The sequence below is a fragment of the Diabrotica virgifera genome, chromosome 2, assembly GCF_917563875.1.
Source record: "Diabrotica virgifera virgifera chromosome 2, PGI_DIABVI_V3a".
NCBI lineage: Eukaryota > Metazoa > Arthropoda > Insecta > Coleoptera > Chrysomelidae > Diabrotica > Diabrotica virgifera.
Genome location: NC_065444.1, coordinates 32,696,267 through 32,710,990, shown reverse-complemented (window position 1 = coordinate 32,710,990; position 14,724 = coordinate 32,696,267). Strand labels below are relative to the sequence as shown.

Genomic DNA, 14,724 nt, shown 5'->3' with positions numbered 1-14,724 from the left:
TGAAAAAATACTTCTAATATGGTGATAATGACGAGCACATAGTGTTTCTAACATGTACTTACTTGTGTGGCGTATATTCTGTTAGCATCAGTATGTATTCTTTTTCCCGACTTAATATCTTTAATTCGTTTAATGGCTAGCATTATTTTCTTTTGATGGCCTAATTTCACTATTCCGAACTCTTCTAAATCTTCCCATGTTAACTGGGTAACGTCGTCTACTGTCTGATAGTTTTGTTCCAAAAGAGCTGGAAGATATTCGTCTAGACGTAGCAGGTTTAACCACTCTTCTAAGGACCCCTAAAAATGGAAAATACACATTTCATTTCAGTTACATTCTTAAACTATTACAAAAGTATATTCAAAGTTTACAGAAAGTTCCAAAAATTGTTGATATTGTTTTATAAAAGTCAAAACACAAACTAACTCGTCTGTACCTAGGACTACGTAAATCTGTAATAGCCCAGTAAATGACCAATTCGGAGTGTAATTTTCAGGATCAACTCCGAATTGTATGAAAATTTGGTCTTAGGTTCTACTTACCCTCCAGTTCAAAGTTGAACTTGTGTTGTTGGTTGCTTTTACTTGGCGGGTGAAAATCACCCCTTCTCGGAGGGTGAAAGAACGTACATTCAAGATAAATCCGGAAATGGATAAATTGACTAACTATAAGTAAATTTTGTTCTATAGAGTTTTTTAACTAATTTAATACTTTTCGAGTTATTTTGAGCGTGAAAATGTGTATTTTTCAACGAAAAAAAACACGTTATCAAGCAGTTTGTAGCTCATGAAAAATACTTTCATATTCTCCAAATTCCAAATCGAATATTTTAACGTGAAATATACAAAGAGCAATTTTAGGCAAAAATTTTTATTAAAAGTATTTAAAAAAAGGTTTATTTTTATTTTTTATAAAAGTTTCTAGCATCAAACTAACCGAGTTATGCTGAAAATAAAGTTGGCCCCATTTTTCTTTAAAAAAAACTCTGAAAATCTCCCCCTATTTAGCACCCTAAATAAAATTAATCGTTACCGCTTTACCATTTACTTTATATGTAGTATGTGTATTATTTATACGATCTGTAAGTTTGACCGGTTCGAAGTGCTTATTTTTATAAAAATTTGGTTTTATAGTAAAAATGTTTTTCTAAAAATTTTGGAAAAATGTTTTTTTTTTCAAAATAACTTTAAAAGTATTAGCGATACGAAAATCTCAAAGAGTAAAATAAAATAGGTTTTGATTTTGTAAATATGCCAGTTTGCTTTTGTTTTTCTGATAGACAAAAACTGGTTAAGATATGGATGTTCAAAGTTTGTATACACTCGTGATTAGTGACTCGTTGAAGCCTTTATAACTACAACCCTTTCAAAAATAAGCACTTTAAATCGGTGAACTTACAGATTATATAAAAAATACATAAGTAAACCGTTTATAAATCGGTAACGATTAATTTGCGGTGCTAAATAGGGGCAAATTTTCACGATATTTTTACCAAAAAGGGAAGAGCCAACTTCATGTTAGGCGTAACTCGCTTAGTTTTGATGCTAGAAACTTTGTAAATAATAAAAATTAATCTTTTTTTAAACGATCTAAAAAAGTGAAAGTGGATTTTTCCCGAAAAGTGCTTAATTTTCTGGTTATTTCAACTTATATTTAATTACAACTATATTTCAATTAAAATTTTGTTTTTGCTGAGTATATAGACTTCACGAATACACACTTTTTCGTTTTTTTTTTCTATGCTACATTTTTAATATTTTTTTTTTTTAGATAAAATACTGACTTTTTGAGTAATTTGCGAAAAACCGCTTGAAAACGTGTTTTTTTTTTGTCGAAAAATAAACAGTTCTAATCGCAAATAACTCGAAAAGTATTGGCTTTTTAAAAAAACCTCTATAAAACGAAAGTTGCTTAGAATTAGTCAATTTATCCATTTCCGGACTTATTTTAAACACACGTTTTTTCACCCCCGAGAAGATGTGACTGTCACCCACCAAGTAAAAGCAACCAACGGCACAAATTCAACTTTGAAGTGGAGGGTAAGTAGAACCTAAATCTAAATTTTCATACAATTCGGAATTGACCCTGAAAATTACACGGTATCGCCGTATTTCCCGTTCATTTACTGGGCTATAAGTAAAAACAGAAAACACTAACTAACTAAAGGTATCTTTCCTATTTAAATATATTTCTATAAAAAGAAATACCTTTTCATATCATTTTATTTTCAGTAGTAATAACCCAAGGACATTGATAATTGTTCGAAAAAATTTTATAACAGATTTCGAAAGCTTGTTGCTTGGAAACAGACCGACGCCGTAGGCGGAGGTCTGTTGCCTGTAAGCAACAAGCTTGAGAAAGTTGTTAAAAAATTTTTGAGCATTTATTAATGTTCGAGGGTTATTCGGATAGAAAATTTTTTGCTGGTTATGAAAAAAAAAATACAGAGCAGAAACAATTTATTTAAATGTGCAATTAACAAAGGAACAATTAGAAAAATTTAATGAAGATCCAGACATGTTAGTTTCTATAACTGATGAAGATGTATTTCAACTACGCATGCTGTTAATAATTTTATTATGATGTTCTTATACAAATATGTTCTTTCCATACAAATTTTTTACTGTAAACAGTGTTCTTTGGTATATTTGATTCGATAATTTCATTAATATTCTCATCAGTATTACAACCAAATCGTGACATTTTGAAATATTGAATATTTGAAATGTCAAAATCGAAATGAAACGAAATGTAGGTATCCATAGCTACATGATTGAGTGAAAACAGCCCATGGGATCTGTTTTCAGTATAATGTTGGTTTTATTGGTTGTATTCAATCAGATGACCACAAATTAATTGATTTCATTGGATTTCTAATTGAGCAAAAAATTTTCAGTAGTAATAACCCAAGGACATTGATAATTGTTCGAAAAAATTTTATAACAGATTTCGAAAGCTTGTTGCTTGGAAACAGACCGACGCCGTAGGCGGAGGTCTGTTGCCTGTAAGCAACAAGCTTGAGAAAGTTGTTAAAAAATTTTTGAGCATTTATCAATGTTCGAGGGTTATTCGGATAGAAAATTTTTTGCTGGTTATGAAAAAAAATACAGAGCAGAAACAATTTATTTAAATGTGCAATTAACAAAGGAACAATTAGAAAAATTTAATGAAGATTGATAATTTATATACAGTAGCTTCTTTAAACTCTGTACCATCTTTTCTTCTCATGTTCACAGCCCAATCCTTTAAAATCGACGCCAATTCTTCCACCGTCCGATTTCCATCTAATTCATATTTTCTATCATTGCAAAAGTCCATAAACGCTTTCCATACAAATTTTTTACTGTAAACAGTATTCTTTGGTATATTTGATTCGATAATTTCATTAATATTCTCATCAGTATTACAACCAAATCGTGACATTTTGAAATATTGAATATTTGAAATGTCAAAATCGAAATGAAACGAAATGTAGGTATCCATAGCTACATGATTGAGTGAAAACAGCCCATGGGATCTGTTTTCAGTATAATGTTGGTTTTATTGGTTGTATTCAATCAGATGACCACAAATTAATTGATTTCATTGGATTTCTAATTGAGCAAAAAATTTTCCGTGGTACAAACGAAATCAGCTCTGGGCCTAAAAGGCCTGTAAAAAAGCTAAATATATACAGACGAAATCAACGCATCAAAATGCAAGAGTTTTAAGTATGTTTCGAGACCCCTGTCAAAGGTTAAGATATTTTTTATAACCTTTCTTTCTTTATATTATTTGTATCTTTTACTTCTTCGGAAATATGAGTGCATTTTCTCCATTTAATTAGGATCCAAGTTTATCTCAAGTTGGTCCCAAGATAATCTCAGTGTAGCCCATTGGAAGTCTCACGTTAGTTTCAAAAGTTTATCTCAATTAGTGTCAAGACTCGCCCTGATCAAGAGAGCATTTTTATCCTGTTGCGAGTCCCAGGTTAGTTGGGAATTCATTTTTATACTGATTGGGAGTTCAGGTCTCCCCATATTTAATGATGGAGTCCCTTTATTCAAGATTCAGCTGGTGTCGAGGTCAACATCCGGTTGATCTGAATAATAGCTTTATCTAATCTATTGTCAGTACTTTAAAGGCAATGCGATAGAATGTAAGTAAGTCTGAATTTTATTTCTTCAATCCATTTGAAATGGACTCACACATTCAACCGAATAGAGGAAAGAATTGTGAAAGGAAAGAAAGTAATAGGAGCTTTGAACTCACTACTTTGGTTAAAAACCATATCAAAAGAAAAGAAAACACAACTAGATAATAGCAACTTTAAAAGCGTGGTACTGAATGGATGTGAAACCTGGCAACTGAATAAGCGAACAGAACAGAAGTTGCTCGCACTGGAAATGGACTTCTGGCGAAGATCGGCCTGCATCTCCAGAGTTTCACACGTAACGAATGAACGAGTACTAGACATTATGAACAGAAACAAAAACAGAATTGAAGAAATCCAGGAAACAAACTTTGTTGGTATGGCCATGTACAAAAAATGGAGGAATCAACTCTCAAAATTGATAATGGAATTGCAATCCCCGGAGAGAAGAAAAAGGATTGAACGAAAACTTCCTGGATAAGTGGAATCCAAAAAGCAATGTATGAGAGAGATGTACGACCAAGAGACTGGACAGATCAACGTGGTAGGAAAATAGAAACCGGAAGGCGCAGGATGCTATAAACCGGTGTTATATTATTATTACATTCAACCCATTCATAATTTTAATAATAAAATGTTCATATGTAAATAATACGTAATTTTTCCGTCTTCCATTCCATTATCAATGGATCATCCTGTATATGAGTCACCGTCTACCCAATCTAAGAATATAAAAAAATAATTATATCTGAGTGCTCGAACACTTCTCGTAATGTATTTTGCAAAACCCGTCAAAGAATTCGATGCAAATTAGAAATGAAGCTAATGTCAGAATAACAATAAGAACTAAATTAAAAGCCGAACCATTTAAAGGGATAAAATTCAGAAACACGGACTTTAGGGAATGAAACCTAAAAGCAGACACTTTTAAGAGACTTCATTTAATTACGGCCGTACAAAAGAGCTTTTATGACTTCTCCAATTACATTAATACTCACTGGTATGAATTCTGGCAAGTTGTCTGGAAGATTATGTTGAGCGATTTCAGCTTTTTTCTATGATTGGGTTTTTTAACTCCTGTGGCAGTCAAATCCTCCGTCCCATTCATACATTTTTTTCTGTTTTCTTAATAAAAACTACAATAAACTCGCGATTTTTAATATTCTGTATAACCGCCCGTATTTTGAATTACACATCTCATTCGACGTGACATTTAATCGATCAAATTCTGGATGTTGTGTTGAGGAAAAGCTTCCCATTCTTCCATGATCGCCAACCGAAGCTGCTCACAATTTATTGGAGCAGGTATTCTGTTCCTTACTCGTCGTTTGAGTTGGTCCCAAACATGCTCAATCGGGTTCAAATCTGGGCTTTGAGCTGGCCAATTCATTTTTGGCGCACTGACGGTTTCCAGGTATTGTGTTACCATCCTGGATAGGTTTGGCCGCGCGTTGTCTTGCACGAAAATCAAGTTTTCGCCAACAAACCCAGCAAAAAGCATTACATCCTCGTCTAGAATTTAGATAATGTATCGATGAGCATTCAACGCTCATTCAATGAACACGAGGTCTGTGCGGCCTTCGAATGAAATGCCTGCCCAAAAAATTACCGAACCTTCTCCAAAAGCAACACGTGCTCATCGAACACAAGCAGCATATTGTTCCTCACGTCTTCTGTATGTTTTGATGCGACCATTTGAGCCATCCTGGACTCATCACTAAACAAAATATTTTACCAATCTTCTATCGTCCAATGCTCGTGATCTCTATAAAACCGAAATCGGCGTTGTTGATGCGCTGCTGTTAACAAAGGTCCTGTTGATGGGCAGCGAGCCCTTAGACCAAATTCCTTCAACCCTCTTCTCACATTTTCTCAGCATTTTGAAAACGGTTTTGGATTGACCTAGTCGTAAAGAACCGATTTTGCAAAGAAGTGCGTTGAAGAAAGGTTTTCTCTGGCGATCGCGATTCTTGTCGGGCCTGATCCTGGTTGCCGTTCGTGAGATCCAGTCTGTACGAATCGTTGGTATGTTTTTTGGACTATATATAACGACTGACTCAAAGCTGTCTGGCCACTTCTCTTTGACTCATTCCATTTTCAATCAAAGTAATAGTTTAAACAGATCTAGCAAATCTCTCAGCCATAGTTTAAAATTAATGACTGCATAAGTTCACTCTTTGAACAACTGTAACTAATGAAAGATTTTTGGAAAACAGAACAGCAATATTTCAAGAAAAATAAGGTACAAACAATACGTGCATTATACGAAGTCGTAAAACTGATATCAATTCTGCAAACTTATTACCTTTAATTTACCTGTCAGCACCGTTTGGCGGTGTCTAAAAGTGTTTCTGCATTGTGGGAGTTTAGTTGCATTAGAATAAATTGTATACACTTAAAATTATTGAAAAATTTCTAAACATTCTAGGTGGTGTCTATTTAATGACGCGCAGTGTGGTATCCCATATAGCCGGTCTATTTTCAATTTCGATCAAAAATCTTTCGGAATCAAAAGGCATTTTACGGGGCCATCACGTAAACTTGGGTTCATGCGACTTGTGGATGCCACTAGTAGCGAAGAAAGGCGACTAATCGTGATTGGGCCACTGTCGCTCGTCTACAATGGCACTATTTTACGTAAGAATTTTCGGCTACTTGCCGAAGCTACTCTGTGGCGCTGCTAGCAGCGCTGCAGAGTCGCTCGTCTGTTTCTACACTTAATTACGGTCGTACAAAAGAGCTTTTATGACTTCTCCAATCACATTAATACTTACTGGTATGAATTCTGGCAAGTTGTCTGGAAGATTAAGTTGGGCGATTTCAGCTTTTAGCCGTTTTCTATGATTGGGTTTTTTAATTCCTATGGCAGTCAAGTCCTCTGGCGTCATTCTTCCGATCGTAGGTAAATCGTAACCGGACGATATAAATAGTGGAAAGTATTCTTCGAATTGTAAATCTACTAGCCAGGAATGAATGATTTCTTGATCCTGAAAATAAACACGTTTTTATAAGTAAAGGTCAAAAAGCAGTGTCTAGTTTATTTTTAACCACTTGATAACATATTATATTTATTATCTTTATTATTATCTATCAATAGGCAATAAACCGTATTAGAATAGAACGAACTCCGTTGGCCTTGATCAAAGAATTTGTTTTATACTAAAGGAATGATCTTTAAACTGTTCCATTATGCACTTATTTATTAACTGAACAATAATAACTCAATTCAAATAGTGCCAAAATACATATCTGTCAGGGCCTGACTGGCTCAAAAAAAGCGCCAATCTTAACTGGAAACTAAAACCGCCAGAACCCCCTTACTAAGTAAATCAAACTTTTTTAAAATCTTAATTCATGTAAAGTAATTTTTTTAAGTTTAAGTAAATTTAACTCCACAAACTTTAATATCATCCAGAGCGATGAGGTTCCCACTGTCCTGTATACTCCGTTGTTTGCCCTGATACTCCAATATATTTTTTTAAATATTGTGTCATTTTTCAACTGCTTCTACAGAAGAAACTACGAGAGAATCCTCAAGGAGAGACTCGTAGAATTCCTAGAGACAAACCACATTCTCCCCAGTTTTCAATTTGGATTCAGAGCTGAACATTCCACACGTAACGCATTGATTGAAGCAGCTACTTTCATTTCCCAAACCATTAATGAGCATAGAAAATATGCTATAGGCATCTTCCTAGACGTCCAAAAGGCCTTCGACCAGGTCTGGCACCCAGGCCTGATCGAAAAACTCCACCGATTTGGACTGCCTATAACATTTATCAAACTTATTCATTCCTACCTCTCAAATCGAACAATTCGCGTCAAAGTCGCTAACCAATTATCCACCCCATTTACTCCTCAAGCAGGAGTGCCACAAGGATCCATATTAGCTCCTATACTATACACAGCGTACAACAGTGACATTCCCCATCCCATTAATCGAACCGAGTCAATCCTACTTTACGCCGACGATACTGCACTGCTCACTGCAGGCACTGCGCGAGGCACGCTAGGACGGCCCTCTGCCTTCGATAGGGCCCAAACTCTATTAGACAAGGTAGTGAGGTGGTGCAATAAATGGAGAGTCACCCTCAACCCAGCCAAAACACAAATGATTGCCTTCAGACGCCCTCGTAGTGCTAGGTACGAAACAACCAGAATAACCCTTCAAGGAGAAACTCTTGAATATCGTCCGTCGGTGGTCTACTTGGGAGTCCACTTCAGCAGGACACTCAATTGGAACATCGACATCCAACACACCCTAAACAGGGTAAGAAACAGAGCTAAACTCCTTGGGGCGTTATCTGGAACGTTTGGAGGCACATCTAGCAAGACTCTCCTGCACACCTATAAAACCTTCATAAGGCCCATTATCGACTACAGAGCGCTCCTTTGTGCTTCGCTAAATCAACAACATACTAATAAAATCCTCGGATGCGAGCGTAGAATTCTCAGAAAGTGCCTCAGGAAACACTGGAGATATCCGTCGGTATTGGTACATCCACTCGCTAAACTACCCCCCATAAATGAGAGAATCCGTTCTCTCAGCAACAAATATGTCATACGAACGATTAATGGTAACAACCAAAGGGCTAAAAATGTCCTAATTACCCCTTGCAATCGGCGAGGGCATATACTCACCGGGACTCCCAAAAACAAAGTTCCATTCCCTCCGGCCAATCTTCTACAATTGGCCAGAAACGAACTTCCCGATGAGTACTACGAAATACTTGAACAAACTCCCTTAATGTATCGCAGATAAAAAACTGCATCCCCACACGCTGATCTAAGAGCCGTTCCTCTAAGGTGACAGATTTGGAACCCCCTCACTGACTGGTCGCTTGCTGAGCATGGCAATTTCTATCTTTCGCTTCTACAGCTTCTGCGCTAAAACCACCTTCTTAACCCAATCCACTAGCAATTCTGCTTCTCCACATACCATCGACGCAATCTCCCACACTCCTGAAAAGGAGGATCCTTCACCCTGAAGAGGCTTAAGCCTAAACGGGGTATAAACGACGAGTTTTCAATTCAAATTCACTACAGAAGAATCTACTCATTCAAAAAATTTAAGAAAAATCATGGTATAGTCTGTTCGCTAAACTCAGACACAACTGGCTAGTGATTGTAGTTGGTAATTTTTTTGTTTTTTGCCAATTTTGCCAAATTTGGCAAAATTACTAACTATTTAGTAATTATTAACTGTTTAGTAATTATTTTTTTGCTAATTTTACGAAATTGGCAAAATTACTTACTAAAATCACTAGCCAGTTGTGTCTGAGTTTAGCGAACAGACTATAATTGGTGGTCTCTAACACTCTCTTTCTGAATGTATTTAGATTTTTTAATGTGCTCCAAGGCTTCATAAAAAATTCTATCAAAAATAGAGTATTTTATGATTCTGTGACATGTATAAACTAAATACAATATAAATAAACAATATTGCTAAAACATGTATACCTAAACTAAAAATGTACAAAACCCAAACACGTATACCACAAATACGATATACAAGTTTAGGTTTGTTTAATTTGTTACTTTTAACTTTTAAGATCTTTACTTTTTATTATTGTTTATTAAATTATTTTTATATTACTTGGTAACCCTTAAACCTGATTTTCTGTGTAACATTATTATATCTCAACTATATTCTAATATTATAGAGTGCATTGCACTCTTTGCTTAGGCTGAGGTCATGTTTGAAGAACATTTCTTACATATTTTGAATTATCGTATAGAAAAGTTTGTAGCATTTTAACTCCCTTATCATTTATTGTGATGCTTACTATTGAAACGAATTATCTTCCACAGTACTCTGCTGTTATTGTTTATTTTATTATATAAACAAGATACGCTAGATAAGGTCTTGTTCAAATATTGTCGAAATACAGCAGTGTCTTTCGACACTTAACCGACTCTTCAGCTTAAAACCGTTATTCCTAGTTTATTATTAATTTAAATTTAAATACTATCTCTGAAAATCATCACAAGATAATCCTAATTTCACAACTTATTATCACTTATTACTTTACGCAATAGTCTATTGATTATGTACTTTGCAAAGGAACTATAACGTTAAAGTGTTTTATTTTTTAAATGGTCAATGGTCCTACAAATATGAAAAAACCGTGGAGTGCTACCATTTAAAGGGGTGCGTTTTTTGATATTATGAATACTGAGAAAACGAAATTTTACAATAAATAAAAAAGAAATTTTTTATTTGTTGAAAAATTGATATAAATAAGCAGGTTCCCGAGGTAAACATTGGGTAAACTTTTTACTGCAACGTTTTAGCATCATACTCTGTTGATTAAAATAAGATGCAGCTAGTGGGTAAGAAATAAACAATATGTTTCGAACTTTAAAGTTCAGACCTTCGTCAAGTCTATAATGTATATCCTGACACGCAACGGTATTCGCTCTGAGTGTTAACAAAGTGTCAAAGCAAAATCGACCGACCTGCTCATGGTGGCGGTTTTTTGAAATTTTATCAGGACGCTTTGTGTATGTTTAAATGAGACATTTAAAAAAAATGCCGTGTCACGCTAGTGATATTATGTATTAATATAAACAGAAAATAAAAACGCACTTAATCTGATATAAATTCTTCTATTTCCAATATTTATTATCAGTTTGATTTTGTATACATAACCTCACTATCGCAGTTTATGTCAATAAATCTTTATTAACGAAAAAGAAAATATTTTTGTTGCACTATAAATTACAGTATAAATTAATAACTAATGAATTCTAACAATTGTATTCGGTTATTATCACTACAAAATAAAATATTCAAGTTTAACAAAATAATCCCATAAGACTCAATGTTAAAACGTCCTGACAAAATCTGACAGCGTGTCACGTGACTGTAAGTAGAGGGGAGACGCACGGAGCCAATAACCATTTGGATATCGATATTTTAAACTTGTTTTTGTAATACAAAATTCAAATAAAATGCGCATTTTGAAACTACATACAGTCCGTCTAATATATGTACTTACCGTTGCACGTCATTATTTACGTCAGAGATCTAAGTTGACATTGTTGCCCAATTACAAAAAATTTTTAAATTCATTTTAAATCAAATATATCACATAATTGTTATACAACAAAGCAAATTAGTATTTAATGCAACTAAATAAAAACGTTATAAATAGAAAACAAGAATTAAGTTATAATAAAAACAATAAATATAATAAAACAAATATTTATAGTAAAGAATAAAAACAAATCTGAAGTGTCAATACCGGAACTGTCAAATAAATGTTACCAATTTATGCCAAAATGTCACCTTCGTTCGATTACAGTTACAGTGTGTTCCGAACAAATGTGCTTCATAAAAACGCTTTATAATCCATTTATACAAATTAAATGAAACATATTATTGTGTATTTCTTTAAGTTAACATTACTAGAAATCTTCCAATATTATTTCTACGCGTATATAATAAAATATGTCTAGTGGCTGCAATTCCAGTGTACTCGGCAAAATGATTCTAAAAAGAACACACCTACCGCCTAAATATTTCGTGTTGGTATCATGTGCCGTCACGGGCTATGACGCGGATAACGTGGAACGGTAAGTATATTAGACGGAGTATACTTGAGTTAAGCTTTAATCTCACATTTTTTGCTTTTAAAATTCGATGTCCAACCTATTGGAAAATGGTCTCGAAAAACGCTAAAATTGGCTTTTATTATATGTAATATGTAATTCTAAAATAATTCAAACTTACCGGTATTCCTTGGTGGATCATCCGTTCAATACGGCCCTGGTCGGAACCGATCGAACATGAACTTAAGGAACATCGTGGACTATTGGAGGAACCAATTGTACTTCTACCCGCCGTACTGAGGGGATGATAGGATGCCCTTCCGCTATCTAAGGAAGCTGTGCTATGTCTGGAACCTGAACCTGCACTGCCACTCGACGAACCTGGACTGTCCCTACCGGGAGACTGCAAATCAAGTACAAATTATCAGTAATAAAAACTATCGGAAATATACTTTCATAAAAAAATACTGTTATAAAAATAACTAAGTCTGGTAGATATAAATGGTCCCGGTTTATAACTCCATCGTCAACATCACTGAACCTAAGAATAATTTAGAGTATGGTCAAAATTCCTCCGTAGCTAAGACAGAACTGACTGACATGACTATAGCCGCAAAAAGAGATAACGCAGAAAGGTATAGCCGGGAAAACCATAACAATCTTGAATAGAGAAGGTGTCACATCAGGGTTAGCAGTGGAGTCTCATGAATAACTATCTCAAGGTTGGGATAGTAATAACATCATCCTGAGATGGGTTAAAAGGCCCACTGGAAATAAAGGTAACCGCATTGCTGACTAACTAGCTAGGAAGGCGGCAGGCCTGACTCTTAGGACCTGGTGATCTTTTTGGTTGGTCAACTACAACAGTCGCGAAAATTGCCAAACGTCACTCTCACATGCAAGCCATGAAAAGATGGAAAGAAGAGCAAAGAAGACTTACCAGGGTAACACTAAGGAATCTTGAAATGTCAGTATCAAAGAAGTACTTAGCAATGACAAGAAAAAACCTACGCTTGAGTCTGTTTCTAACTGATCATTGTCAAGTAAGCAAACACCACCATACACTGGGGCTAGTAGACACACATGACGAAACTATGGAGCATTTCCTATGTGAATGTCCGGAGTTATCGTCAATACGAGGGTACGCGCTCGGCGAGTCCTGGAGTACACCTGCCCACATACGAGAGTTGTCACCTGGTGAATTATCCACCTTTCTGGATATAAGATGGGCAATGACCTTTGGACGGCAGCTCTCAGGAAAATCAACAATGGGTCAAATGTGGCCTGTAGGACTTGAATCGCTCTCCCTATTCTACAGATACAGATATAACTTCCTTGGTTACTATTTAAACAATGAAGTATTTTTCAAATAATATTGTCCAAATAATATTTTGCTTATAAATGGGCTTATGGGACTTCTTATTTCTAGGTAATAACAGTGATAAAATAAGCATACCTGCGTCATGTCAATACCCTGATCTTCTTGGAGACTAAGTTGGTGGTGGTAATAAACGGCTGCCTTATGGGTAAGAACAGTTCCTGGTCCGGGTAGCTGTGATGGGAACGTGAAGCTAGGTGCTGGAAATATGGGCCCGGGAGATTTCCCTGTGCTACCACTGACTGTGCTACCATAATCGGAATGATCATCTGAAAAAAAAATAATAAATTTAAAGGTACTTAGAAATTAATACGTTTAACAAAGAAAAAGAAATGTATGGTTTTTAAATGGTAAACAATCAATACAGTAGGAAAAATGAAAGAATACCCATGAAAGAACATAAAACACGCTGTATTTTCCTGTCACCGTGTCATACAAAAAATTGGCCAGCGCAAGTCCATGTAATAATTATTATTACATGGACTTGCGCTGGGCAATTTTCTTTGTGACACGGTGACAGGAAAATACAGCGTGTTTTATATGTTCGTTCATGGGTATTCTTTCATTTTTCCGACTGTATATTATCACTTAGTTTTAAAGGGGTTTCCATAAGTGGTGGGAAACTAGATTCCCACCCTCAAATATTAGTATATACCAAACAGTATTATTGCTGCTATCTTACCAAATATTGTTTTAAATTGTCCTGAATTATCTACATGGTTAGAGGTGGAATCTGTACAGTTGTTAGTTAACATTTAAGTGACAGTGTTGTGAGATTCAAATTCGTAGATTAAGAATTAGTTAAGTAATAAAGTTTATTTTGTGTACATTATGCACCAATCTAACGGTTAAAGATAAAGCTAGATGGAAGTACGACAGAAAAGTCAGAAATAATGTTATGTAATCGTAATAATGCAAATGAAAAAATAATGAAAGGTATGGTTTATTTCTTGGTGTTAGTTAAAAGCAAATAAAAAATACAAAATATCTGGTATATTATGTAACTTTAAACAAGTATTTATATATTTAACTAAATATGTTAAACAGGCCTTTTCGAATGCATATAACTGATTTATTGATGCTTTTGTAATATTGAAATATTGAAGTTTATAAGATTCTGCCGCAAGGATATTGGGATCATAGACCATTCGTCATTTGTTATAAGACTCTTCGAACACGTTCTAGTTGACTTTATTATGGTAATTATTATAGTTATCCATGAAAAGTGTTTGCAAACATTTATTCTACTAACATTTCACTAAACTATTATCCTTAGTGTTGTGAAGTGTTTTTCTTTTCCAACATAAGAAAAGAAACCAAAACTTCCATATTGGTTGATTAGAAAAGACGCAGATTGATTACTTGGTAATCATAGCAGCATATGCTATGTATACCAAATCATAACTGAAGCTTAGTTTTAGTGGAAACAGCTTCTTTCATAATCTGAGGACAACTTTGGAAAATGTTGGGTCCGGAAAGAAGGTGGTTCTGATTGGTGACAAATGGCATAACGGGATTCAAGATAAATAACCCAGTAGTAAAAAACCACGAAGAAGAAATTGTAAATAACAATGGGGAAAGACTTATGACTTCACCTGGGGAAAGACTTAGGATCGACCTTCGACCTTCACATGGCATCTAAACAAAGAGGGACAATATA

General features: G+C 34.8%; 1 protein-coding gene across 7 annotated transcripts in view; it reads right to left on the bottom strand.

Annotated features, from left to right (window-relative positions):
- Positions 1–14,724, bottom strand: part of LOC114327271 (caskin-1) — a 475,220-nt gene that overhangs the window by 29,027 nt on the left and 431,469 nt on the right. For all 7 annotated transcript variants that reach the window (XM_050643568.1, XM_028275825.2, XM_028275821.2 and 4 more), the window contains 4 exons: positions 13,143–13,333; positions 11,868–12,089; positions 6,907–7,119; positions 63–299 (listed from right to left, as the gene is read on the bottom strand). In XM_050643568.1, coding sequence (XP_050499525.1) covers positions 63–299; positions 6,907–7,119; positions 11,868–12,089; positions 13,143–13,333 — 863 coding nt within the window. The remainder of the gene's footprint in view (positions 1–62; positions 300–6,906; positions 7,120–11,867; positions 12,090–13,142; positions 13,334–14,724) is intronic.